Consider the following 27,648-nt stretch of genomic DNA (forward strand, 5'->3'; position numbering starts at 1 on the left):
ATTATCTATAAATTTACCATAGAATAGCCAATTTTTTTATTTATGTAGTTTGTTTTAATTATATTTATTTTTTTTGTAAATTAATTTTTTTAAGGCTTTTCTCTCGCTTATGATCGGGGGTTTATATGCCGCTGCTCTCTTTCATTAGAATCTCTTACTTTTTGAATTTAATAAATAAACAATCTATAATTTTTAAATTAAGCAACAGTGTTTTCGTATTATTTTTCCTATTTTTTATTTCTTAATCCTTATATTTATCATGGTATATAGTACGAGAAACAATAATTTAGTAACAATCTAAAGAAATACTATTTTGGGATAAATAGAAAACATTATTTTCTATAAAAAGCTCTATGACAAGAACAATAAAAAGATTTTCAGTTTCCATAAAAAATAACATGAAATAACAAATGTTGCTACATAGATTTTAGTACAAGTATGTTGTTAATTTGTAAAGTGAAATATAATCTATAAATTAAAAAATAAAGTACGATATTAGAACTTTTATTACTGCTTTTTTTTTGTTTTAAGAAATAATATAAATTGAAAAATATTGCAAAGTATAAATTATTATTAAGAATAATTATTGTTACAAATAATAACAGATAAGAAAAAAGAAGTTCTCTCGTTGAGAATCTAATCCGGATTCACAAACTAATTGAATTATCTGCGAGTGCGGCGGAGAATAACCTTAGCTTTTGAGCGACCGCGAAGTCGAATACACTGAAGTGCGTTCTAAACCGTTTGACCCAACGCTGCACATGCCTATACATGTGGGTAGCGGCAGAGATTAGTGGCGGGAATACAGAGGAAATCATCAACTGTCAAGACTAGTTACTTTAAATTAATCATAAATATGTCTTTTGGAAGTGGATTTGGTTCGTCAACACCTGCTGCAAATACTACTTTTGGCTTTGGTACAGCTACACCTGGCGTAGCAACTCCCATAAGACCAGGTAACTTGTAATTACGTACTTTTAGGTTATAATGCATTTGTTTATCACTATTCAATCATTTCAATTGAAATACAAGAATGCAAGTTTTATTCATAAAATACTTCATGAAATTGAAATTATTCAATTATTACTTATATTAACTAAAAGACTCTGTTTTTATTTTACTAACAAATTATATTTTTGACATGGATTCAGTTCAATTTGGTACTTCTGGCACTGGTTTTGGATTTAGTGCACCAGCTGCTTCAAACACTCCATCCTTGTTTGGAGTTCCAACTACTGCCACAACTCAGTCTATATTTGGTACTCCATCTGTAACAACCACACAGCCACTATTTGGAACTCCAGCAACTACCACCCAATCGTTGTTTGGCACACCAGCATCCACTACACAATCATTATTTGGAACTCCAGCTACCCAGCAGACTACAGCATTTGGTACTGGCACTGGGTTTAGTACGCCAGCAGCTACTGGCTTTGGAGCTACAGCTGCAACTACTACAAGTACATTTAGCACACCATCAAATAATTTTGGATTTGGTACCAACACTGGCTTTGGTGCTATACCTGCATCTTCTATGTCAACTTTTGGTTTGGGATCAACAGCACCAGTCACTTCACTTGGTAATTCAAGTTTTGGATCCTTCGGTGGTTTTGGAACTTCAACATCTACTACTTCTTCTGCTCCATTATTTGGAGGATTTGGCACAACTAATCCTCAGCAGCAGACTTCAGTTTTTGGAGGTAGCTTTAGTGCATTTGGAGCTAAACCAGTAACAACCAATACAACTGGTTTCGGTGGATTCAATACTGGTAACAACATTTTCTAATCTTACATCTTAAGTGTATTAGAAAAACTGATATGTATGTTATGAGTTAATTTTCAGGGAACACTTTCGCTAACTTTGGTTCTACCTTAAGTCAGCCTCAACAACTTCAACAACAGCAAATACAGCCAAACACAAATACAATTTCAGAAGCATTATACAATGCTGTGTTCAACTGTCAACTGTTTAATGATGAAAGAGATAACACTATTGCTAGGTGGAATTTGATTCAAGCTTTATGGGGAGTAGGGAAAGCATATTACTGTCCAAATGCACCTCCAATTGAACTGAACCAAGAAAATCCATTATGTAGATTTAAAGCTATTGGATATAGCCGAATGCCAGATGCTGACAACAATGATGGTTTAGTTGCATTGTGTTTCTCAAAGAAAGAACAAGAATTGAAAGATCAGAAGCAACAATTGATAGCATCGATAAATCAAGTTTTAGGAAATAAACCCAACCTCTCTGTAACAGTAGATAATATCAAGTCTATCGGAGAATCTAAAGGTCAAGTATCAATTTATGTTGTGGAAAAAGGAGCCACAGGATCATTGAGGAAAATTCCAGCAATTGAATTGTTCAATTTTTTGACCCAACCTATACAAAAGCAACAGCTTACACAAATGGGAGTTGAAAATGTATTTCCACAAATAAAGCTAGACCCTGCTCAGTTAAAGGAATACTTGGAAAACCCTCCATGCTCAATTGATCCTCGCCTGTGGAAACAAGCTCAGCTTGATAATCCCGATCCAGAACATTATATACCTGTACCAATGATTGGTTTTCAACAGGTGAAACATCGGTTGAAATGCCGAGAAGAAGAAACTGCAAGACATCGTGCTTTTCTTGATTTAGTTACAGAGGATATACAACATTTACAGAGGCAACAGACAGGTACACAAGCTAGATTGAAAGAACACAGAAGAACTTTACTGGAACTTCAACACAGAGTATTGCAAGTAAATTAAAAGTTTATTATTAAAACAACTCACCTGTAACAGATAATACTATTTTTTAATTTTTATATAGGTTTTAGTAAGGCAAGAGATAACTAGAAAAATTGGATTTTCCTTACAACCAGAGGAAGAAATATTGACAAATAAATTTGAAGCAATGCACTCACAAATTAGTGCTCCAACGCAATTCAAAGGTAGGATCAGTGAAATGTTATCTCAATTAAGAATGAGACGACATGTAGACACACAAAATCAAGAAAGATATACAATGGATCCAATCGCTCAAGATGACATAAAAATTGTAAGTTTTAACAAATTATATTCTGATAAAAGTTTGACCTTTAGCTATTTCATTTTTTTAATAATATTTACACGTGATTTCAGTATTTGAACATGGAGCAGCAAGGAATGACACAACTGATTGAAACTGTAAATGCCGATTTAGAAAGTTTGAGAATAATTAAGGAAGGCATGTCAGATCTCGTATCAAATCAAAACATCACGTGATAATGTATTAATTTTTATTTTACGGTTAGTTTTACTATATTTGACGTTTATTTCGTAATCTACCACGAAGTTTTTTTTGTAAGAAAAACGATAAATTCTCAAAAATTACCAATTAATTAAGTAAGACTATTTTACTACTTGGTGTAAAATGTCCAAGAATAATGTTTATAATATTAAAACATACACATATTCACATTTGTTAAAATGAAAATATATTTTTACTGCCTATGCAGCTTTTTACTATTCTTGTATAAAAATAATTTACTTGTATATGTATTCATTGACACTAGCTCTTTAGTTCTTACTATCGTAATTTATTTACTTCAAAGTTTTAATATAAGAAATTCAATCAAACTACAACACATTTGACTTATGCCAAAATCCTTTAAACAATTGTTAAAATAGAAAATGATAAAAGTCACGTTTAAAGTAGGATAATCTTGAAAGAGTAATTTCCAGTAGTACAGCCAGAGTAGTAGCAGCAGTTTACTCGCGGTCTGACCGAACGTTGAGTGACAACTTTTGTGCCCCTTCGTTACTAGGGGATCATGAATTGTAACCTACCAACTCTCCCTCGGCTTCGCGACAATATATTTTTTTAAATAAGCGTTTACAGAGTAAATAAAATTTCTACATCGTAGGACTACAAACAATCACTCTTGATATTTTTTCATCGAAAAATCACGTTACCGATCTCAATATTATAAGATATGTTTTTAAAATGATCAACGCATCGAAGACGAAGATCGCGTGGGGTAGTACTGAAGGGCGCCGCATCCACATTCTTACCCCGAACTGGCGCGCCGAGAGACACCTATGCGCCCCTTTATTACCAGGGTTGCAGAACTACTTGTGCAGTCGACAATTTTGTAGATGAGAGAGCGTTGTAAAATATTTAATTACATAATGTAAAGCAAAATAGTTTTTATTAATGGCTTAATTTTTTTTTTCAGGCTTATGTATCTATTTAAAAAAAACAATTTCGATCACGATAAGTGTTTTTTATATACGTCGTTTTAAAATGGATTATTCAAACAAGAGCTTTACATTCAACCAATAAACTTCATTCGATCGTCAAGTCATTTATAGTAAACCGATCTTATAATTATCATTTAAAAATGAAAATTTTTGATTAATAACAAGATGTCATTATTTGATCCAATTAAGGCAATTGCGATTTCGTGTTTAACAATCATTTTCTTAGAGAACATCTCTTTTTTTCAAACGAACCTTTCCGACAAAAAAATAATAATTCACGCTAACACACTACTTCATTAACACACTACTCCATCAGCACAAATAATATAAATAAAAGAACACAATATCGCACATCTGGCATAAGCACACCGGATGCAAGCAGGAAGCGTTATCTTAGGACAGTAGGCGATAGGCAGAGGTGTAGTTTCCTGGAACGGTACATACAGCTCGTCGATATCAAGAATGCACACGTATTTGTTATGTCCCTCTTCAATTATTTTTTTGTTTCGTTCCTTATATGCAACGGCCAACATGGCGAGTGCCCAAGCGATCAGGACCACAGCCTTATTCACCAGTAGAAATCTCGTCACTGTCGTGTCAGGCAAGCGCCAGAAGCATCCGCGCCACCAGGCAGTCATAATTTTCCACGTTGGTCGCGCGTAACGTCTTTTTACGGGTTTCGCGTGGGAAGGAAGTTTGCCTTTACGAGGCACAGGGTAGCAGGACAATCTTTTGCTTTGAATACTCTCTTCTTTTCTAGAGACGAAGAAAGGTAGAGAAAGCTCTTTTTTTTGTAAAAGATCGTTCGTTAATTAAATCGTAGTATCGTAAAGTATAATAAACATCAAAGCATGTATATAATACGAAAATGATACTTTTGCGAATTCATAGTTATACAAAAATTCGAAATTCGTAATACATAAACAACTTTTCTAACATTTCAAAAAAAAAAGGATATTCAAGCTCTTTCTAAGCTCGCAAAGCTGCAGTAGACAAGTAACAGGATTGATCTTGAATCGAGCTTCAAAGCACCCAGTTGTTTTTCTAACAGGGCAACATGTCGTCAACAGAGTTCATTCTCTCTCTTTCTCTCTCGCGCCTTCATCCAGTTTGCTCTGTTAATTGGGTATGCTTTGTTTACTACTTTTTCTTTTATCGGCTTAAGTAAAATTTTTTCCTAGCAGTACGTGTTGACGATTTATTTTTGATTATTGAAAGATTATGAATTATTGTGTTACTTTTATTACGTTTATTTTATTTCAATGCTAATAAATTTAACCAACGAATTTTCTTTCTCAAATAATATTCAATACTCACTATGCGGAGAGAGCCATATAGTCAACTTAGAAATCAGAAATAAAACTATAGCATTTCCAACTGGAAATCTTCATCTCGAAATATTAAAAATTCCTATCAAAACTAATTAAATAATTATTATGATCATGTGGATCTGAACTTTCACAATCACTGACAAACATTCAAATCCAATGAAATTTTTCAGTAAAACACCTAGCGCTATTCAAAATCCAGTGATAAAGCTCGCTCCGTTGCAAGCTCAGCCATACGTCAGCAGTTTTTAGTAGTACAAGTCGACGGTCTGACTCGTTTAGCAGACGACACACCAACTTTTCTTTTTAAAAATCATCAATAATTAAAATAATCTCTATCCTATCTATGCCAACCAAATATAGAAGAAGATTGTTGAATGTTGCACGAAATATATGCACATTTCCCACAAGCAATGGTATGTTGGACCAAAAAGCGGCTACTCTCCTCAATAATTTGAGGCACTCTTCCCTTAACAGGCAGCAGTTATAAGCAGGAGAACACGACGTTGAAAGAAGTATTTCCCCGCAGTTGTGCTTGTAAGTGCGCTTGCGCTGCACGCCCACGCGCTTCGCTTGAGCTTCCCTCCAAGTAGGGGAGTAGACAAATTACGGAGCTGGCTCGATATTGTGTTAGCGCGCGCGAGGGGTTTCGTATAATACGAGGTCGACGGCGGCCGTACGTATCGGTTAGTTTATCGAACGCGCACCTGGCAATACGGGTGCTTTAGCTGCGTCGTAGTTTGACGGACAAGAGATTCTATGTCACACATGCGGTGGAATTGTTTTACTTGTTGACACGTTATGAATAGTAATGCATGAGGAAGGAAATGTCGAAAACAACACATGACAATCAGTTAACGTGTATTTTTATTCTGGCGTTATTATGACGTGTAAAAAAATTATTTATCGAAGTATATTATCAACGAGTAATTTTATGATAAAAACTTTCAAGTTTTAATGTAGCAACTATTTTTCATCATCCAAATAATATCAATTTCTTTTGTAAGATATGACTGACTAAGGATTCTCTCTTATCGTTGCTCGATTTCCAAAGATAGAGTTAGATGTGTGAAACAAGTGCAATTAGAATTACAATTAACTGTATGTGCTTTATTAATTGAAAGCAAGAGAGAAACTGTGTGCGTGTTGTACGAGTTTGAATGTCTCCCAACCACGGCAAATCTATTTTGGCGCGTATTTTGTTTAATTATCTCCACTTAATTGTTCTTCTGGAAGTCCAGATATACTTTCATGCGCGGCCCGGAAATATGAGTTGACGAATATCCACCAAGCCGTATGAACGTAACAGGCGAGCGCGAGTACAAGCGAAAAGCGGAATCAAATGACTCTCGTGAGGCTTCACCTAAAATTTTTGACAAAGAGAACCAATAAATTAGTACGAAATTTTTTAGTACAAGTCTGAATGATTGAAGTAAACTAATAAATCAGTGATTTCTTGAAATGTTGCGTAAATATATAATGAATTAAAGTACTGTTTCCTCGTAGATGGAAATAAATCTTGTTGCAAATTCTTAATGCTATTTGTGTGATTTTTTAAATTGGATTTCAAGTATAAAATAGAAATAAAAGTTTTTAAAAATAAATTTTAGAAATAAATCAACAAAATAATTTATTCTTGTACAGTGCTGTGTTGTAACCTTGGTAGATTTTTGTAGCACTACTACATTATAAACAGTATGACTCAAAGTTACATTATTCATAAGTGTTTTTAATTTTGTTTGATTTGACGTAAATGCAAAAAAATATTTAACGTTTACTAAGCTATGGATATTTTAATTTGATATTCAATATATTATCGATATTTCGGCTGTTCTATTTAGTTTCAATCGAATTCTAGCCTATTTCACTCTTATTCTCCGAAATCATCGTTCATTACTTTATATATAACCTTACAGTATTTTTGATAAAATTTAGTATTATCGTTCTTTTTCATAGTGTCGTACTCATATTTGAGAAAATGACAATCGAGTAAATATAAAATCAACTTTTTATAAAGATGTGAGATGTTTGACGTCATAGGTGTCGGTATTTGCATAGCTTGCATTTCATACTTGTGTTGCATTTATACGACGACGCTAGTGAGTATTTGAAAAAGTTTCACGCAAATTTTTCAAAATAGCATCGTTACATTTGATCTTCGACGAACCAAAAAATTAAGTTGTCAACTTTTATAACCTTATTTTTCAGTCGTTTCTGTAATAAAGATTGATAGATTGATTCTCTAACTTTTTAATTCATATACAACGCAGCTGTCTGAAAAATGCAACTTATTTAAATAAGATTAGATGTTTTAACTCTGATTCGAATCAGGTTATAAAGCATACCCATTATATTACCTTAAAAAATTATATTACCAGATGGCTCGATCTACAGCTAATTCATTCCATCGTCCAAAACGATGCAATATCAAATCGCCACTAAAAAAATCATCACCAGAACCAGCAGCAAAGTACGATGATATGAACATCAAGTATTCGAAATCGACGAGACGACGTTGTCTCTGTACCAAGGCTCGTTGTATCGAGCAATCGAATTTTTCAGTGCCAATGGCTCGACGAAGAATTTGTCTCGTTGCTTCTTCGTTTTTTGATACCGAAAGCACAGAAGGAAAAGAGGGTACTTGATATTAAAGTTTAATTTCTCTTTGAATTTGTAAACATACGTACTGAGGTAACTACTGATTTTGTATTAATATTTTTATTTATTACGTTCGAAATTTATTCGTTAAAATATTTTGAATTACGAAAAAAATTGTTTTTCTTATTGTCCGTAAAACGGAATTTTCTATTTTGATATTAAAACGAAAAAATAATTCACATCAATAACGAAAATACTGACAAGAAATTACAAGTAATCAATTGCAATAATAATTTTTATATTCAAATTCAGATCGTTGATCTTTGCTCTTCAGGAAAGTGTAAGCGACCCGATGGTGAGAGATCAAGCACAAATGAAAACAAGTATCTATTTTTCCACTAACTTGCTTCGACATGAGCAGTTTCGACGATTCAAATATTGCGCCTTTATAGCCTTTCAATCTCTTAACTTTCTCCTGTTAAAAGTGCTTTTTACAGTGATGTTTAGAATAAACAAATTCTAAAGTTAAAAGAAACTGTCACTTTTCTTATTATTACGCGAATAATGCCATTTTTGCATTTTAACATTAGTAAATTTATATTATATAATCACCACCTGACAAATGATTTTTCATTTGTTAATTATTATCATTTTGTTAAAGAATCAAAAGATCGTACACTGTTCATAGAAAAGAAAACAATGAAAATCTCATTTAAAAAATCAAATTTAATTTCATTACAAACGTCACATCCGCGTTACAAACAATTTACTCTCTCGCGATCAACGTACTTTTTCATTCAACGTACGGACGATAAATAAAAACCATTCACTTTCGTTACACCAACAAGTATAAAGTAAGGTCATCAGTTCAAGAAGCGGCATACTCTTCCGGTCCACCTTGAAGCACGGGCCTATATCGTCGCTGGAGATTGTGCCTGACATTGAACGAAATCTGCAAAATTCCAATCAATATATTTTCACTTGTCGACTGTGGTTTATTCACAGGTCGACGTGCTTTGTTTTATATATATATATATATATATATATATATATATATATATATATATATATGATGCTTTATTCCATCCTGTGAATATATTTAAACAAATGTATGTTCAAAATGTAATTGATAGAATGTCAATGATGTGTCGAACCACCGATGTTCACTTAATTTTGCTGAAATGTTATACAATTATTCACTTATTTTTAATGTTTTATTGTGACTTTTGGAAAAAATTTGCTTTTTAATACTTAAAATAAAAGGAAAACTTCTCTGCCGATTTGTAAAATTGAATTGTCAAGTTTATGTAAAAAAATAGGTTACAAATAGTGCTTGAAAAGATATTCAAAGAAAATATTTTAATTGAAACAATTGGTTAACAGTTTGTAATTTCATTCAATTAGTCTCAACTCTCATCTCAAATCGTTTCTTCAAATAGATACATCTGAATGACATATTTTTTGTAAAATAAGGAATGAATCTTCAATTTGTTTCAAACCATACAATCAAGATTATATAACTATGACTTTTTTTATAAAAATCAATTTTTTTATACGTAGATGAATATTATATAGACTATTGTTACATTTTTGTATACAAGTTAGTTTTAGATTGTAAAAGTCAAAAAGTTTGAAATTGAAAAACACTAACTATTTAATAATATTAAGATGAAACGTATTTTCGATAGAAAAATATCATGCAGAAGCTATAATTTTTATAATTTTTATTTTACAAAATAAAGTTCAACTCCTTGAAATGGAACTACATTTTTCGAAGACACTATATATACATTTCTTATGTATATATATATATATAAAAAAAAATGTGAATGAAGTTTTTATCTCAGTCTGTAAATGGAAATGGAAATTTCCTGAATAGCATTATATTTTATTTAGATCGTTAAATTGACTTAAGTATTGAGATCTTTCATCGATGCCTACATTTAGAAACTGTTAATGACGCACAAATTAACCTATTTAAAGCGAAAAACAAAAAAAAATTAATGAAATTGCGTACCTTGCGTCATTATGAAAAAAAATGAATTCTCTGTTCACTATCCCGTGCAAAATTTGTTCTTGTCGCTGCTGCGGTTAGAAATATGTCGATTTGTTAAAGAAAGGCACTTTTGCGAATGTGCGTTTCTAAAAAAAAGAAAAGTGCAATAATAATTTTTTACTCGAGATCATTCTCAAACATGCGTTTGAATAAATGATTAACCCCTAATCATGAATTATTATTATCGGAATCTTTACACTTTAGTAGTAAACGTTCATCTATTGTGCTTTTTTGGTTCGTTTATTCTTGCAATAATTCGATTTCCAGTGGCTGCACTTTGATTCATCATTGCAGAGACCTAATGTTCTTGGGCAACGACGGTTCGTTTGTGGCTTGAACGTACATATTCCAGTCCACATCGCCGAAATTATTGAAGTAATTTGGAAAGCTACAACACCAAGGAAGAGGAAGTGTTTTTCCATTATAAATAATTTTTCCAAGCGAGCAGAAACTCATGAATAAAAGCCATATACTGATAATAAAAGTATCGAGTAAAACCAGTTCTTAATTAGCCACTAGAAGTTAGATCATTGAAATTTAAATAATAATATCCCCGCGATGTCATAACACTATACTACATTTGCTCAATGTAAATGAATTCACGAAAAAAATTTATTGTACACGCGCAAAACGTACGCCTTTCTACGCTCAATCAAACATGCGATATGTAATTCCCACGACTAATGTGCCCTCGAGATAATAATTTATCCGCGTAGCTGGGCTTTGTAATTGAACTTAATCAGCATACCAAAACGAGAGTAAAAGGCACCAAGCGCTGGTTATGCAAGCACTGTTGCACAGAGTCAAACATTCCACTATAGTAGACAACGCCAGCGATGACGACGAACGAGAAAATTCAATTTTTCTAAAGACTACTTGATAATTCTTCGCACGTTTTTCACGCCTTGAAACTGGAGATTATCGAAACAAGGCGCGTTGCTGCAACCTGCAACCTAATCGATTTCTATGCGTATGCCAAAAATTTTTTCCTTACGAACGAAAGTCGTGAGGTGTCTTAAGAATTTTGATTGCCTAGTTTCCAATTTATTATCGTGTCTCCTAAAAACTGGTTTAAATAATCCGTTACTCGATCTCGCAGCCGCGCACCCGACTCATTAATTTTCAACTGACTGTGGGATCGCAATTAGTGAAAGGTGTGTCGAAAGTTTTTATTTTCTTCTATAATGCAGAGTTCAAAGAAATGAAAACGCATAATATCGCGCTACAATTTTCTGTCAGAAAATGAACATACGAGGAGCTGGACATGCCTTTTCTCAAGATCAAAATAAAAGAAACTCGGAATACAACTAATAGAATAGTTGAAAATTAAATTTAGTTATTCATCGTACGTGCCAAAACTCTTGACTGCTCTACGTATATTCAAACACCTGAATAAGAAAAAATTATTTACTCTTACAATATCAGTGATAAAGGAGCAATAAAAAAAGTGAAGAAGTAGGTTACACCGCCACAAATCTGGTGATTTTCTGTAAATCAAAAATTTATGATTGAGTCAAAAAAAAAAACATCTAAAAAAAGTTAATGTGAAAAAAGTCAAAGAAATCATTGACAAAGCATGAATTTCAAGAACATTTTTTACTTTTCTCCGATCAAAAAATACATTATAAAACCAATATTAAAGTGTATAGACAAGATCAAAAAGTGCTACGCTTTATGAGGCACGCAACTAAGTGTGCATGTAATTAAGGATACACACAAAAAATAGTGTATGGTTATGAAATATTTATTCTTATTAGCGATCTCAAAGCCACTAATCGTGATTAATTTTATTCACGGCCAAAACATTCTAGGAATGCAAAAAATTTTTTTTTCGCATCAAAAACCTTCTCTGTAAATTTTTTTCCATCAAGCAATTTTGTTCTCAAAAGTTTCTACAAGGCTAGACTAATTAAAGATACATCCGGTTTACCAGTGAGATTTTCCCTCTACCGATAAATATCAAATTTCCCAAGTAGTTTCATTAAAAAAACTAATCTTTAATCGCAGTTGTTAGCCAATTGAATGAAGCTTGCGCATTCTTTATGTTTTACTATGCTATATTTGCATACTATGGATGCGTGCAGCTCTTATATAGCTACGCAAATGGAAACTATTTCATGAATAGTCAGTAGGCCGTGGACGCATGAATTCCCAGCAGATAAGTACACAGTGCACATGGAATACCATCTTTTGAAGGACTGATATTTATGTTGTCCGAAATTCGCTTATATTGGACTTAGCAATTTTTGCAATTTTTTTCTATTTAACAAACATGTGTTCAAAGAAACGTTATCGTGTTATTTATTAATTGGCTTTCTCGGAATTCTATTGTTATTCAATTTCTATATTTTTTCAAATATGATACTTGACTCGTAAATAAAATGACTGGATGTAATGTGTTTTACCTGCAAAAAAGTTGAATAAGCAAATAGTTTTCTTTTAACACTATCAATATATTTTCAACTTTGTTAAGTAACGAAAAGCTCTCATAATCGTTCAGACCACTAATCTTATTTTATAAAAAATATGTATAACGTTACAAACTGACTTTGAATTGATTATTTCATAAAGTACACTGGAACAACTCGATTTGACTTATTCAAGTCATTAATATATCAATGTAGAAAGCTCCAATATTCAACGAATTCATTTTCAACTAACTTCAACATTCAATTACAGTAAAACTAAACAACAAAATGTTGTTACAATGGAATGTAAATAAAAGTAAAAACGTACAATGCAGGCGAGTCATCAAGTGTCAGTTCTTTTCTTCGTCTTATAACGGCGCCAAAGTAGGAGCGCGCTGTTACTGTCAAGGTGATTGCGAAATTTCGCACGCTCACCTGCTGCTCTACTTGCGAGTCTGAAATCGAACCATGAGATCGTAGCCGTGTTGCTCTTTTTCATTCGTTTTTTTGTGTGTGTTCTATACATGATTAATACACGACGTAGTATCAAAGAAATTTTCATTGACACACTTTTAACAAAAAACATTAAGTAATGAGTTCTATTTTGGCTTCTTGTGTGAGGTTCAAGTAAATTTTTGAATACTGAAAACTGAATAATTTTTATAAAAATGAAAAGTCAATTAAATTTGAAAAATTAAAATGAAGATACATCATACGATTTAAAAATTTGAATACTATCTTTTAGTTAATACATTGTATTGTTGCAACGAAACAAGTTTGATAGTTAATTCATCTTATTAAATAAATCACAGATGAATGATCGTCAATGCAACTGAAACGTGGTCAGTAGGATAAATGGCAGTTGCGTCGAGATATTATTTAAAAACAGATCTGTTATTATATGCAATTAACTTCGAAATAAAAAATGAGAAGCCTTTTAAATGAACAGGTCGATGGCAAATCACTGTGAAACATTCTACTGAATCGAGTCGGCAAAATAAATCTTAGATATATTTCTACGCTACATAGAATACTGATTCACAAAAACGTAATTTTCTCAGAAGTACGTATACTACGTTACTAGAATATTCGAACATTCTACTCTCAATCTCATCTTCAGAACAAAAATAGAAACTCGTTGGTAAGTACAAGCATATCAAATAAAATCTGACCAAACGAGTTACCCATAGCCGAACGCAAGATCAGTTCAACAACCGGAAACTCATATGCTGCTCGAAAAAGAGAGAGAAAGAGGGAGACTTGGTGGGAGATGGTTTGTACGCGCGATCGTTTGAAACCCCTGGCAAACGCGCAGAAGTGCCGGGAACGTAAGCGTGAGTGAACCGATCTCTTCAAGGAGGACAACTCTTCCACTCGTACCTGGCTTTGTTTCTCACTTTTATCGACAAAACAATTTCTCTGTTGAATTTCGATCTTTGTTTGTGTGATCAGTCGAGCGGCAAGGATATTTATTATTACTAGTTGCTGTTTTCTAGCAAATTTCCGCTCGGCAAGTTCTATCGGATAGTTAATTACACACACATACACGCAGGCGTACAAGCTTCGCAATCACAACGACGCTATAGGCTTTATTTGGTTATTGTGCACGACGGATTAGGAACGTCTAATAGGTATGTTTTTCTCGTGTTTTTCTATGTGCGATTTTTTTGTGTTTCTTAAACGCTTTTTTTTATAATATTTAATTATTATAAAAAGTGGTTGTTATCTACCACAGTTGGATATAATTTAATATAGAAAAATAAAAAATGCCTAAAAACAAAAAAGAATTTTTTTTATAGTCTGTATGAATCATTATAATAAACGTAGAACAAAGAATATCTACGTAATCATTTTTATAGAATGTTAAGATAAAAGTAAGAAGAAATCTTCTTTAAAATTTTTTAATAAAATCAAATAAATGCTAATATTTATTTAGACGCAGTCAATCCAAATATAAAATACAACTGTTTACTATAAATAATTAGTTTAGTATAAATAATATTACTTATTTCTGATCATATGAAAATACAATTATTTTCAATGTTACTTGCCTTGACATTAGTATTTTTATAATAAAGAACCAGGTTAACTAATTGAAATTAGAGATAACATTTACCAATTCATTATTTAATACCAATTATCAAAATTAATCTTTTTGATTGATCTGATTAATAAAAAACTTTAGGATTACACATTTTTAAAAAAACATCCGGTTAATTATCGAAAAATTATCCAGGTAGTTGTATTAGCAAGTTCAAATAGTATAAAAAAAAATTGTTGACCCATTTATTGAATGCAAAACATGCGAAGATACACATATACACACGCATTTACGCAATAAATCTTTTATAAAAAATAAGTATGTTGAATTCATGAAATAAATAAAACAGTTTAAATTGAATATATAACGAATTAAAACAGCGTAATTATATTCAATCGAAATATTTAGTTATAGATTGTGATAATGAAAGATAACCTAATGAATCAATTGAAGAAAACGAGATTACTACATATTTATGGAGTAAATTAGACAGGGCAAATTTCATATATGTTCAATCAGAACAGTATAATTACAATGAATCATAGATTGTTAGAAAAAGAATGTACTCACGCGCAGTAAATGCAACCATTATCCATTGTACATTATTAATTTCAACAGGCTACTGTCATTTCATTAAATGTTATCTTCTCGTCTTCCATGATTATGTGTAAAATACAACTTACACTGGATCGCTACAGGTAAGATAGTCTTAAAATTATTGAACTGAACTATTGTTTCTGATGAAGTTGCTACATCTGGTCAACGTAACATCAAATAAAGTACAACGTATTAGCCTATACAGTGATCCAGTACTATAAGATTTATTTTACACTACTAAAATTTCTTTTGATTTAGTTGAAACTTCGTATAAATTCTAATAGTGGAAAAATATTTCTTCGAATTTTATAAATCTACACATAGAGTATAAATTTTCTGATGTCTCAGCGACAAAACAGCATTAAAAGCTGATTGCTGTTTCCACAATCTATTGACAGCAGTAAACTGATAGCGAATTAGAAAAATAAATATTACGCCGGGAGTAACTATAGAAGGTCAATGAGAAAACTTAGCTGTCCAATATGATGTTTTAATAATAGAAGAGACTTGATACTAAGTGTCGGTAAACAGATCAAATTTCTTGTATACGATTAACATCTGTTGGCAATAAAAATCAATTATTCACCTCTTCAATTTCCATTATCACTCCGATAAGCTACGTAGATTTTCATACTTTTTTTGATAAAATATTCTATGGGAAACGTTAAAGTTCAAGTGGAAAATAATAATACAGATAATAATTATTTCAGCAGCTAGTTATAGTATGTGTTTTGAAAAAGAACTTTGAAAAAAGTAGTTACTTTCAATATTTATAAGTTTCCATGATGTATTCTCCTTATAACATCTACATATGAAAATGATAATAATCATTTCGTAATACTCATGTAAATAGAAGTATTACACGTTTTTTGTGAGAAAAGTGAGAAAAAACGTGGGAAATGTGATTTGGTCGACGAATATAGTGCAGTGGAAATAAAGTAGCACAGAACTTTAAAGACTATTGGCATCTGAACATCATTGATTAATTGATATCTTGTGCAACAACAACTTTTCTTTCGTTGCCACGCTACCTGCATCACAATCAAATTCCACCAAACCGATTAAGTAAAACGTGACGGTGAGATTATTGTTTTGACCGACTAAGAAAATAAAATATTTTGCTTTCCGCGCACGTCGACAATTTTTGATAGCGCGTGTGCACACTCAGCAACACCTGGTAATCATGTCTTATTTCGACATACACGGCAAATTAACGAAGGAAAGGTACAAAGCTTTTCACTCGGTTGTGTGCTCTTTAGATAGAGAGATACGATAATTTGTTTAAACGCTTTATCTTGAAATTATACGTAGATTGCTAACTGTTAATTCCTTCGTTTTCTAGTTTATTTTGAATAAGTGAACCTATTCGGGCTTGTAAATGCTGCACTTAATCAACATTGCAACAAAAATGTCTTATGTTTTTTAACTCGCAGATGAAATCTACGAAGCCTAGCTACTAGGGAAAATTAATGCGAAGATTTTATGAAATTAACTTCTGTTTCAGAATATTTGCTCATTCTTTACAAACGATGAATCAAATTAAATTTATCATGCCGTTTATTTAAGAAATCTTGATGCAATTGATTGCTATAAAATTTGAAAAGGAGCAATGAACATACATTTAACGTAATTACTACATCTGTGTGTACAACTTATATTTTACAGACATGTAACGCGATACTAGCTATGGAATACCTAATGTGTTGCTCAAAAGTTGAACACATATTGCTTTCTCTTTGAAATATTCATAACAATACAATTGAGTTGAAAACGAGGATGAAAAACTAGCTCCAAATAATGTAAAATATCAAACGTAATGTACGATTATGTTAAGAAAATTGTACAGGAATTTTTTAAATAAACAGTACGACATCCAATAACGTACTAATTGTTATTATCGCTCATTGTCATTAATCTGACAGTCATTTACAAATAACTGTCACGTCTCGTCGCCTCCGGGGTATACACTGTTATGTCTAAAGTCGAGGTGACAGGATAAGTGGAATAAAACGACTAAATAAAAATAAAGGTTTCTTCTGACGGAAATCAGCGGAAAGCCGCGATTCGCCTCACGTCGTCCTAAACCAGTAATTTCTCCGAGTGTGTTTCGAAACCGATAAGCACACATACTTTCACACCCGCGCACTCGTATGCGATGTGCTTGCCAAATCCATGGAAACATGCGTCTCTACCGAAATGGATGTTTTTTTTCTGCTGGACGCTCTTAAGGTTGCATGCTTAATATGCGTTATTACCTAATGCATATTTATGCTTTGAGGAGCACGTGTGTATATTCATTTGGATCATCTGTCAAATATGTCTCACGTGGATTTCACTTTTTTGATCAGGTTTCTTGATGGATATCATGTTGATGAATACAAACTAAGAAAAAAACTTTTTGATATATAGATAATTAAGAAAAAGCTATTCAAACTAATGTCGTTAAAAATATTTCGTAATGTAATAATAAATAACTTGTTTTTAATTTCTAAAATGAATATTCGACCTCAAATAGTAGGTGATAATTTAATATGAAAAAAGTTATGCCATTTACATCTCGTATATATTCCATACAATCTGTCTCCAAAAATCATTAATTTTGCTTTTATCCGACGAACATATCAGAAATTTTAAATGCTCTCGAGGAACTGTCATTATAGTGATGAAGAGAATTGAATCGTCTTGAAAAATAAAAAATTTATTGCTCAAAACATTCTAAAAATGAAGCTTTCCATTACGATTCCTCTTGAAATATATTAAACTACTAACGAAAAGATACCCACTGCAGCAAACATGTCGATTGACTTTATTAAATATGTAAAAAGAATTTTCTAACCGCTCATCCATTGTATCATCGAGAATGCTTCTATTGAAGATTTGTTAAATTAAACATTGAGATATTTTAAGTTTTTTTTTTAATAAAATTGATTAATTAATGGATAAGTGGCATTACAGAGTTATAGAATATATAAATAATATGTAAATGAAACTAGCCTCACAATGTTTCATACGAATCTTGATCATTTTTGTAATATTTATCAAGTAATTTTATAAGTTGGACTGTATCATCTAATGCTACAGTAGGTGTCAGACAAACCATTAGAGTAATACCAATATCTATAGTTATATTCAATTCTGCGAAACTACTATGAAAGTATATTTTTGTCTTTCTATTTGTATATATTTATGTTTCCAATAGTTCAATCATCGATTCCTTTATACGATAAATATTCTTGCATTTATGGTTCCTTATAATTGTTTGTATGAAGAATAATTTGAGGATTAAACTGTCTGAAATAAAAATGAGAAAATTATTAATCACCAACTTTTTCCTGGGATACAGAATTTCAAAGGCGGTTTTTAGTAACTGAGTATGTATCTAGGGCTTCGATTTCCAATTTAAACTGTGTTAACCCACATATAAAAATATATGACCATTGGCAAATGATATCATTAAATATTCTTACTTTCACTGTGAGAAAAAATTTTCTGTATTTATTGTATATGTATGTATATATATATATATATATATATATATATATATATATATATATATATATATATATATATATATATCTCGATTCATCACATGTCAATTCTTGTGGAAATTTAAATTCATATTTCACTAGAAATTAGTTTAAAAGAAGTTAAAATTTCCTTAAAAAATTCGTTTCAATAACAGAACCCTCATTTTGCCTCAATCATCCTTTTAACAATTAGTTGATAAAAAAATAAGCTTTTTCCATAACTTTTCGCCATTTTTTATGATATTACACAAAAAATAGCATCTGTTCTTTCAAATACACACTGAATTAACAATTAATAATTTGGAATTTATTTTAAATAAATAGAGATAATATATAAATTAAGAATTTCGCAATAATAGCATCGATCATAATTGATAAAGTTTACTGAGTAAATTTGAGTTAGAACCAACCAATTGTTATAAGGAAAAACAGCAGTGAATTGGAGAATGAAAAAATTATTTCTATGTCAAGCAAGTTAAAGCAATAAATAATTCAGTAAGCAAGAAAATTTATGGGATAAACGAAGCTAAAGTATATAGGGTAGCAAAGAATCACGTCCAAACAATAATTAAGTATATAGTACATTTAAACAAATGACTTACTTAGTCATTCAAAAATTTGAGATAATCTGATCATTATAAAGAAGGACGATCGCCCTCACAAGCCCCGTTCAAACAGATGGTACCACGAGGACAATCCTTTTTAGATTCACAAATTTTTATACATCGAACAGGATTGTTACGGCATATATAACCATTGATACACTTCGCCGTTAGACATGTTACTTGTATCTTCTCACAGTATCCATCCAAACATTCTTCATTTTCTCGACAAGGTTTATCATCGTTGCACGTAATTACACAGCGCAACGGGTCATTGAAGCCGACTTCGGGACAGCCTTTTTTTTCCCAAGGTATGTGAGGAATCTGTGTCTTTGAGCGAACAAGTATTGCACCCGTAAGTAGAAGAACAACGACGATAGACTTCATTTTCGGTCGATTATCTGTTTGTAACTGCATTGGCGCGTAGTAACATTATTGATATATTCGGTACACACAATGAATCACAATGACATTAGTCGTTATATGTTTCGCAACCATCTTTTTATAATTATCTTATGTTTGCTTATTTCTTGGATTTTTTCTTCAGGAAGATGTTGAAGATCGCAATCGTAATTTGTCGACAAATATTATTCGCATATTTACGTTCATTGCTCAATTATATATGTTGACGCTAAAAAATTATTACAATACTCTACCAAAAAATATTCATCATTATAGTATCGTCAACATTTATATAAGTTTTATTTAATTGTTAAAACTTAAAAATTTCGTAACATTAAAGAGACAATTATTGAACGCATGAAGTGAAAATTCATATCCCTATGAAGCAAATAAAGTTAAAACAATAAAAAGTTGAGTAAGCAGGAAAATTTACAGGGAAAATGAAGCTAAAATAACAAAGATAACGCATTGGTCATATATACACAAAGAGTCCATCAGAAAGAGCACAACATTTTATCCTATAAATGCTATATAACCTTTCCGAAAGAACGAAGTCTTCGTTATACGCTCAAGATGAAGTTCGTCGTTGTATTTTTACTCGTTAGCTTGGCATTGGTTTATGCGAAAAAACCAATGTGCATAGACTCTAACCATTGTATCAAAGGTACCAAATGCATGAACGGACGCTGCGAAAAACTTCCAACAATCAAACTTAGCTGCCGTAATATCTTGTGTGTACCAGAAAGAAAGTGTGTCAATGGACGATGCGTACCAAGAGATTTAAATACACGTAGTAAGCGTTCACCAGCAGCTGCAAGTTGCCGCGATGTCATTTGCATACCAGAGAAAAGATGTGTCAATGGAAAATGTGTACCAAGAGGTTAAAATCTAGTTGGATATCTTCCGCCAAATCCCTTAAGCTGTCGAATTGTCGTTTGTATACCAGAAAAAAATGTGCTCCAAAAAAATCCATACCACAGGATCTAGATTAAAATTATATACTTCATCAATGTAACAATTCAATCAATCTTGTTTAATATGTCATTTTTGCGTATTTATAATTATCAAACGAATCAAAGATGTATTTTGATGTGCTGTAATAAAATAATGATACTTTCAAATAAAATGTATGTGTTTAATTATCTTTATCTCATATAGGGGCGATGTAAAATTTAAGTCTAAATTAGTCTTAATATGAGATGAATACTTGTCGAATATAAAAAGATTCAAGTAACTCCTCTGAAATTTAAATAACAAAATCTTAGATAGAATAAGAAATAAGTACTGTAAGTCAAAACTGCAAACAAACTTAACGTCCGTACGCATTACAGCACTTCTTTTCGTTTCTGAAAGTATATATTTAAAATAATGATGTGTATATTTAAAAACATTTAATATATTTCCAGATTAATGCAAGGTTTTTTCAAACGCTTTAATATAAGTACATTTATGAAATTTTCGTACTACCCGCTACTGCAATTTTGAACATTATTTCGAAATCTTAAGTAATAAGCAATGTTTGAAATTCTAAATCAACTAGGTGCATGAATAATGTATCTTATAAAAAATGTAATGAAAAAATCAATTAGTTTGCATTGATCATGATTTTTTGACTGGTAAAGTATATTGTTTCAAAAGTTTAGTTAATAAAATGATTTATTCCGACTAACAACATACTTTGCTATAATTAAATTTAAATGTCCAAGAAGGTTAATGAATTAGTTAATAAACCGCCTAAAATAAATTGTGTTATCATTTCTTTATCTACATCGATCGAGTTCAATTTTTCTTTACACGTATATTGTTTCATCCTTACGCTAAAAAAACATTTGTCATATTAAATAGCATCTTTTCATTATTATTAATTTATTTTCCAACATAAACTCAACTTATTAATAACACATGAATATAAAAGTACTGACAAAAATTAAATATTTGATATGAATGTTTTTCTGCATGCTTGATTTTTTTGAGTATTTAGTTAGATTTTTTAATTTTATGGCTACTAGGTCATAATTGTAGGTAGTACCTCAATTTGAAATTCTCTGCCTGTAACAAAAAGTTAAATTTTCTACTATTAATACTAACATAAGCATAAATATATACCAATATCTTGAAAAAAAAAACAAAAAAAACTGTATTTTCACATCAATCAAAAAGTTCACTCACCTAGTCTACCATTCATCGTCATCTGATTAATATGGTACATAAATTATTTTCTCACAACCCCCTTTATAACAGAGTGTCTTGCGGGGACATTCCGTTCCAAGTGTGCAAGTCTTGACACAACGAACTGGGTTGTTACGACAAAAATAACCATCGCGACAATCATAAGTAGAGCAGGTTAATAATGGTCTTCTCTGGCAGTATCCATCCAAGCAAATTTGATTGACACCACATAGTTTATTAGCGTTACATGAAGTCACGCAGCGCGTCGGGTTTTCAAGACAGGCATCGGGACAGCCTTTATTTTCACAAGTTATGAGTGGAATCTGCGAATAAACCAGAGTTGCACCCGTAAGAAGGAGAATAGCGACGATAGACTTCATTTTTGACCGACAATTCGTTTGTTACTGCATCGGCACATCATCAAATCGCTGTCTTTTATTCGATGCACGCGGGGAATTTCAGTGACGTTATGATACGTTGTACATATATTTGTGCTTTTATAGTTTCCTTATTTTCGCTTCCTTATTTGCATTTATGCATTCACTGTTTGATTGATTTTATCAAAGTTGAGACTGCAAAATAGTGTCAATACTTTGTCAGTGATAATGATGACTTGGATTATAAGCGTCATCGTGCAAGTTATTGTCCTGTAATTTCATACTAAATATATTGTTGTTTGTCTTGTTATATGGAATATTTGTGGAGTATAAGGTTTTCAATGATAAGATGTCCATTACATCGAACAAATTAATGAATCAGTATTTGAAACGCATGAAGAAATAAACAAATAAATATTTTAATTCTATTTATTATTGTATAAAAGTTATAATTACTGTAAAATTTAGACATGAGCAATTCGTTTTATTAATTAATAATATAATTAATGTTAAAACAATATGAACAAACAAAATTGCAGTAAGATGGAGATTACTTTGGTTTCTGTGTTGTTATATCGATTACCTATAAGCTATAATATAATAACTATATATTATCCTCAAGTCCTCAAAATATTTTGCAAACAGTCTACCTGCAATAAGAAAAAATAGCTATTATACTTTCATATAATTTTATAGAGCTTGCATTTTTTGTGAAAACTTTGAGTTTTGAAGATCAAATTGATCGTTTGATTGCTATTGTCAAAGCCTTGCTAGATTCTTATATCATAATTCATATGGATAAAAAAACGAAAACATTGAGACTACCGTAAATAACTTAACTCTTTAACTCTATAATTTATGTACGCTAAGATAGACAATGAATACTAATTAACACTCATAGCTTCGTAGACATACAAATATGTGACTCACTCAATCAGAATATAACTATGCTAGTCACTACACCGACGGCGTAGTTGTTCTTATGGGACTGGTGAAAATTTTCTCGCAGTAACCATTCAAACAAATGGTGCCTTTGGAACAATTCTCTCTCGCCTTGCAAGTCTGAATGCACCGAATAGGATTCTCTAAGCATACATAACCGCCACGACACTTAACAGTTGCGCATGTCAATTTTGGGATTTCCTCGCAGTATCCATTGGTACAGGTTGTACCACTCGAACAACTATTCTGCTTGTCTTGGCATGGTTTTACGCAACGTATTGGATTCTCGAGACAAATTGTCCCAGTGATACATAGAACAGTTGCACACGTTAATTTCGGTTTGTTCTCGCAGTATCCATTCAAGCAAACTTTGTCAGGTGAACAAATTCTGGTTGTGTTGCACCTCGTAACACAACGAGTCGGATTATCGAGACAAGCCTCGCGACAACGTACATTTGCACATGTTATACCTGTTGGCGATTGGTTCACCTGATCTGCATTTACCCATGCTGTTAAGAAGAGACCGAGAATGAGCTTCATTTTCGATTGATGCACTGTTTATGACTGCGCTTAAGCAGTCGTCGGCTTTTATTGTATGAGGAAAAACTGCAACGAGCTATGTGCTGTGTTATCATAATTTTTTCTGCTTATCTCGATTATACTTAATGGCTTCGTTGTTTGCTAGCACTTTGTCACCATGATTTTTGTTATTACCCATTGGTAATAACATTTTCTTAGAGTAAACTTTTTTTATGCAGAATTCTATGCTGTATTGAATAGTGTGCGTTAGTGACAATTTTGCACTTAACGAGGACATAATTGTTAAGTAAATAATCACACATTTCATCTTGATGTATTTACTTTGTTATTTATAAACTTGCAGAATAACTTAATTCATTTATTGTCCATTGTAGCTGATGTTATGTTGTAATATTGTTGATTAATCAATTGGTAGATTGATATATTTTTTCAAAACATTATAAATTTCCGCAAAACCTGATATCAGGTCTAATAAAAAATATTGATTTAAAAGGAATAAATCATTCTTAAAAATTGCCTTTGCAAATATGCAAAAATGTAATTTTCTTCCAAGCTGGACAACAATGTCATCACACCAGGAAAAAATACCGAAAATAACGTTGGGAAGATAAGGAAACAATCAAAATAACCAAAATAACGTATAAAATTTTCGCATAACTTCGATTTTTCAAATAGTATAAGAAAAGATGAAGCTCATATTCGCTGTTCTTTTGTTGGTCTAGCAGCGGAAAATATTGACTTACTTGACAATCTTGAAGGTGTACTCTGCATTAGTGGTACGACTTGCCTTGAAATTGAAATTCGTTGCATTTGGAGTTGCAAGATAAAAGCTTATCTCTAAAACAATGCTATGAAAGAATCTTTTTGCATAAAAAACAAATACGAGAATTCTATTTCACATATCATTAATTACTTTGCGCAAAAAACTCTATTCAGGAAAATTATTCTATTTAATGAAGATTCATATCAAGGAAAACGTGAGATAAAACTAATAAAAATAACGGAAAGAAAAATAAGTACAAATGAAATGTAAATCAGAGAAAGACACTTTGTAAAAATAAACAAGAGAAAATGGAAATGCAAAGATCTTAGTGGCTAGTTCTTTTATTTTGAGTTTAGTTTACTATATTCTGTTGTTGTAAATGATCATCACTTAATGAAAATTCGTGCATTCATCAATTCATCATTGTCTTACGTACTCTAATATCTTGTAAGTCTCTTCTCGTCAAGAGGAGAATAAAAAAATTAATAAAAAATCTTTGTCGTCTTATTGTCAAGGCACATATATATTTTAATGTCCGTGACTATACATATAATAAGTTACTCATATACATATATGCTAATTAAGTCGCGCGTAATATACATTTTCTTTACTGTATATGAAACTTGTGTGAATTGCGCTACGATACCCCTGAAGTAGAATTTACAAATTGCCCTCACCCAGACGATAATACAATCGAATAGTTTGAAAGTAACATAGTTAAAAAATATAATTTTTCACTATCAGAAATATAATGAATTTTCATGATAGATAGGTTGTTATTAAATGATCTTTAATGAAATATAAAAAGTGCCTTACTTTTCTGTTACAGTTTAGTTATTAATTATAATGACATTATTACCGCCGACGGTTGAGCAACAGAGGCGGATCGATGAGGAGTTGCCGCCAAATCCAGAAATGAGAAAACTCGATTTAATTGCAATCAGAGATTGGCTTGCTAAACAACCACATCTTCCGAAACATATGGGTAATTTAAATTTAATAAAGTTTTGAATGTGCTACATTATTATACATTATATTGTTACAACTAATGGCGACCAATGAATCCAGATGATAAAAGATTGGAACACTTTTTATTCGGCTGCAAAAACAGTATAGAAAGATGCAAAATGATAATAGAAACATACTACAGTGCACGAACAGCTTTACCTGAGTTCTTTGCAAACAGGGATCCACTTGCAAGGGATATTCAAGATTGTTGTGATTCAATGTAAGTTTGCATTTTTAATCGAGTGTGCTTTTTCTACATAACTCGGTTACTAAATTTTCATTAAAGAGATTACAGTTCAATAAATTTATGAACTTATCATCGTTCTTTACAGAGAATATTTTGTACTTCCAAAATTGACTGAGGAAGGTCACAGAGTGACAATATTCCGACTAAAGGATACAGATATTGACAAGTTTTCGTTGACAGCAGCGACAAGGCGAGTTCTTATGGTTTTGGATATTCGTCTGATGGAAGAAGCTTCTCTCACAAACGTCATGGTCTTTGACCTTAAGGTGCATATTCAAATGTGTGAATTTTAGTGGTTTGATATATTTTATTTTCAGCATAAATGTGTTTTTCCTTAAAACAGGGATTCACAGCGGGTCATTTCGCAAAATGCGTACCAGCTCAAACAATCGTGAAGAAAGCCATGCTCGCTACACAAAACAGCATGCCATTTAGATTACATCGAATTCATTATCTGAACGCGCCGTCTTTTATCGGCAGTATCATGAACGTTTTTTATCCGTTATTGAAGGAAAAACTCATTTCAAAGGTGAATATTGAAGATATTACTTAGGAATGATTTAAGAGCTATAATTGCTAGAACCGCCATTGTCATAATTTTTGTCAGATTTTTCAAAGAAACATCGCGTCTAGTAATCTACTCTACGTAAAATCAAGATTTTTATAAAATAAAAATAACATCTGTTTTGACGTATACTCATCGTTTTTAGTTCCGAATCCATACCGGTGGGGGTGAAGAGTTACACGCTTACATGGATAAGGACATTCTTCCAAATGAGTACGGTGGTAACGCAGGTAGCTTTCAAGAGCTAAACGGTACGATAATTTTATAGGTATTTTCGAGTATTTATGAATTCTTTCATTGAGTAAAATAACCATTGAATGTTCCGTACATTAATTGCAGAAGCATGGCGACTAAAAGTTGAGAAACATCGTGACTGGTTTCTTCGCGAAGAAAAAATCAGTCGAACAAACGAAAGTGCCCGATTGCCTAACAACAAATCCAATATTCTCAAAGAGCTTGAGGGTGTACAAGGCTCATTTCGCAAGCTCAACATCGATTAAAATTTCACTTAATTATTCACCTCAATTATCTATTCTCTCTCTCTCTCACACTCTCTCATTCTCTCTCTCCCTCTCAATTTTATTATTATGTGGATAATAAGAAGTGGAGCGTGACGCTCATTTGTTATAGATTATAGTACGATTGCCTTTTTTATTAGTTGATTGTTGCTGTAATTTTTACATTTTGTAATATTTTCATTGAATAAATTTAATTTGTAATCTAACTGGTTTATAATGAACTGCAATCAAACCAATTAGCATAGTGTAGTAAATATTAGAAAATTTCATGATAAGTATGTGGAAAAATGGCCTTTTTTACTAAAAAGAATTAAATTTCAACTCAATTCTTTTGTTAGCCGAAAAATGATTTTGAAATCACATTAAGTGAAAAATTCGGCGGTGATTGGTACAGTAAACTCTATATTTTTAAGATCTCTTGTGGAATTTGAAAAGTTGGGAATTCTTGTCAAATGATATTGAAAAGGAACCTATTTAAAATCCGACGGGCTGGTCAAGGTGGTGGAAGCAGCCTATCAGCGAGCTTTCGCGCGCTTAAAAACATTACTTTTATTTTCAAATCGGTGGCGCTCTAAAAAATTGTTCATAATGGCTTGATTTCGATGTTTTTTATAATCGAGAGTAACAAATAAAATAATGAACATTGATGCAGTTTATATTCACAAGTAACTGAAATTTCTTTATTATCAACAACCAATTTTTTTACGATTTTTTTGAACCTGATTCTATAATA

General features: G+C 31.8%; 4 protein-coding genes across 5 annotated transcripts; 3 read left to right on the top strand and 1 right to left on the bottom strand.

Moving 5' to 3' along the window:
• The first annotated feature begins 803 nt into the window (after positions 1-803).
• On the top strand, positions 804-3,470 carry LOC131670714 (nuclear pore complex protein Nup54-like). Its single transcript, XM_058946548.1, has 5 exons — positions 804-956; positions 1,152-1,769; positions 1,844-2,745; positions 2,816-3,043; positions 3,127-3,470. The coding sequence occupies exons 1-5, from the start codon at positions 857-859 to the stop codon at positions 3,247-3,249; spliced, it is 1,971 nt and encodes a 656-aa protein (XP_058802531.1). The 5' UTR covers positions 804-856; the 3' UTR covers positions 3,250-3,470.
• A 4,109-nt stretch (positions 3,471-7,579) lies between these two features.
• Positions 7,580-8,200, top strand: LOC131670726 (uncharacterized). The gene is made up of 2 exons (XM_058946591.1): positions 7,580-7,654; positions 7,934-8,200. Exons 1-2 carry the CDS (start codon positions 7,580-7,582, stop codon positions 8,198-8,200), a joined length of 342 nt encoding a protein of 113 aa, XP_058802574.1.
• A 5,743-nt stretch (positions 8,201-13,943) lies between these two features.
• On the top strand, positions 13,944-27,088 carry LOC131670698 (alpha-tocopherol transfer protein-like). Of its 2 annotated transcripts, none has more exons than XM_058946517.1 (7): positions 13,944-14,248; positions 25,407-25,562; positions 25,646-25,805; positions 25,918-26,098; positions 26,176-26,361; positions 26,543-26,648; positions 26,737-27,088. In XM_058946517.1, exons 2-7 carry the CDS (start codon positions 25,424-25,426, stop codon positions 26,895-26,897), a joined length of 933 nt encoding a protein of 310 aa, XP_058802500.1. In that variant the 5' UTR covers positions 13,944-14,248; positions 25,407-25,423; the 3' UTR covers positions 26,898-27,088. The 2 variants fall into 2 exon arrangements, with proteins under 2 accessions (XP_058802500.1, XP_058802501.1); XM_058946518.1 differs by having other exon boundaries at positions 26,543-26,665; positions 26,740-26,855.
• LOC131670727 (protein psiR-like) lies at positions 23,290-23,814 on the bottom strand. Its single transcript, XM_058946593.1, has one exon. The coding sequence runs from the start codon at positions 23,812-23,814 to the stop codon at positions 23,290-23,292; it is 525 nt and encodes a 174-aa protein (XP_058802576.1).
• Positions 27,089-27,648: the final 560 nt, after the last annotated feature.

This window comes from Phymastichus coffea, unplaced genomic scaffold (assembly GCF_024137745.1).
Source record: "Phymastichus coffea isolate CEN01 unplaced genomic scaffold, Cenicafe_Pcof_1.1 PCOF00114, whole genome shotgun sequence".
NCBI classification, from domain to species: Eukaryota; Metazoa; Arthropoda; class Insecta; order Hymenoptera; family Eulophidae; genus Phymastichus; species Phymastichus coffea.

Bases quoted from the DNA above. Each gene is read 5' to 3' on its own strand.
- LOC131670714 (XM_058946548.1), top strand. From the start codon at position 857: ATGTCTTTTGGAAGTGGATTTGGTTCGTCAACACCTGCTGCAAATACT. The intron at 957-1,151 runs GTAACTTGTAAT...ACATGGATTCAG, and splicing joins AGCAACTCCCATAAGACCAG to TTCAATTTGGTACTTCTGGC. The intron at 2,746-2,815 runs GTAAATTAAAAG...ATTTTTATATAG, and splicing joins TTCAACACAGAGTATTGCAA to GTTTTAGTAAGGCAAGAGAT.
- LOC131670726 (XM_058946591.1), top strand. From the start codon at position 7,580: ATGTTTGACGTCATAGGTGTCGGTATTTGCATAGCTTGCATTTCATAC. The intron at 7,655-7,933 runs GTGAGTATTTGA...TTATATTACCAG, and splicing joins GCATTTATACGACGACGCTA to ATGGCTCGATCTACAGCTAA.
- LOC131670727 (XM_058946593.1), bottom strand. From the start codon at position 23,814: ATGAAGCTCATTCTCGGTCTCTTCTTAACAGCATGGGTAAATGCAGAT.
- LOC131670698 (XM_058946517.1), top strand. From the start codon at position 25,424: ATGACATTATTACCGCCGACGGTTGAGCAACAGAGGCGGATCGATGAG. The intron at 25,563-25,645 runs GTAATTTAAATT...CAATGAATCCAG, and splicing joins ACATCTTCCGAAACATATGG to ATGATAAAAGATTGGAACAC. The intron at 26,362-26,542 runs GTGAATATTGAA...CATCGTTTTTAG, and splicing joins AGGAAAAACTCATTTCAAAG to TTCCGAATCCATACCGGTGG.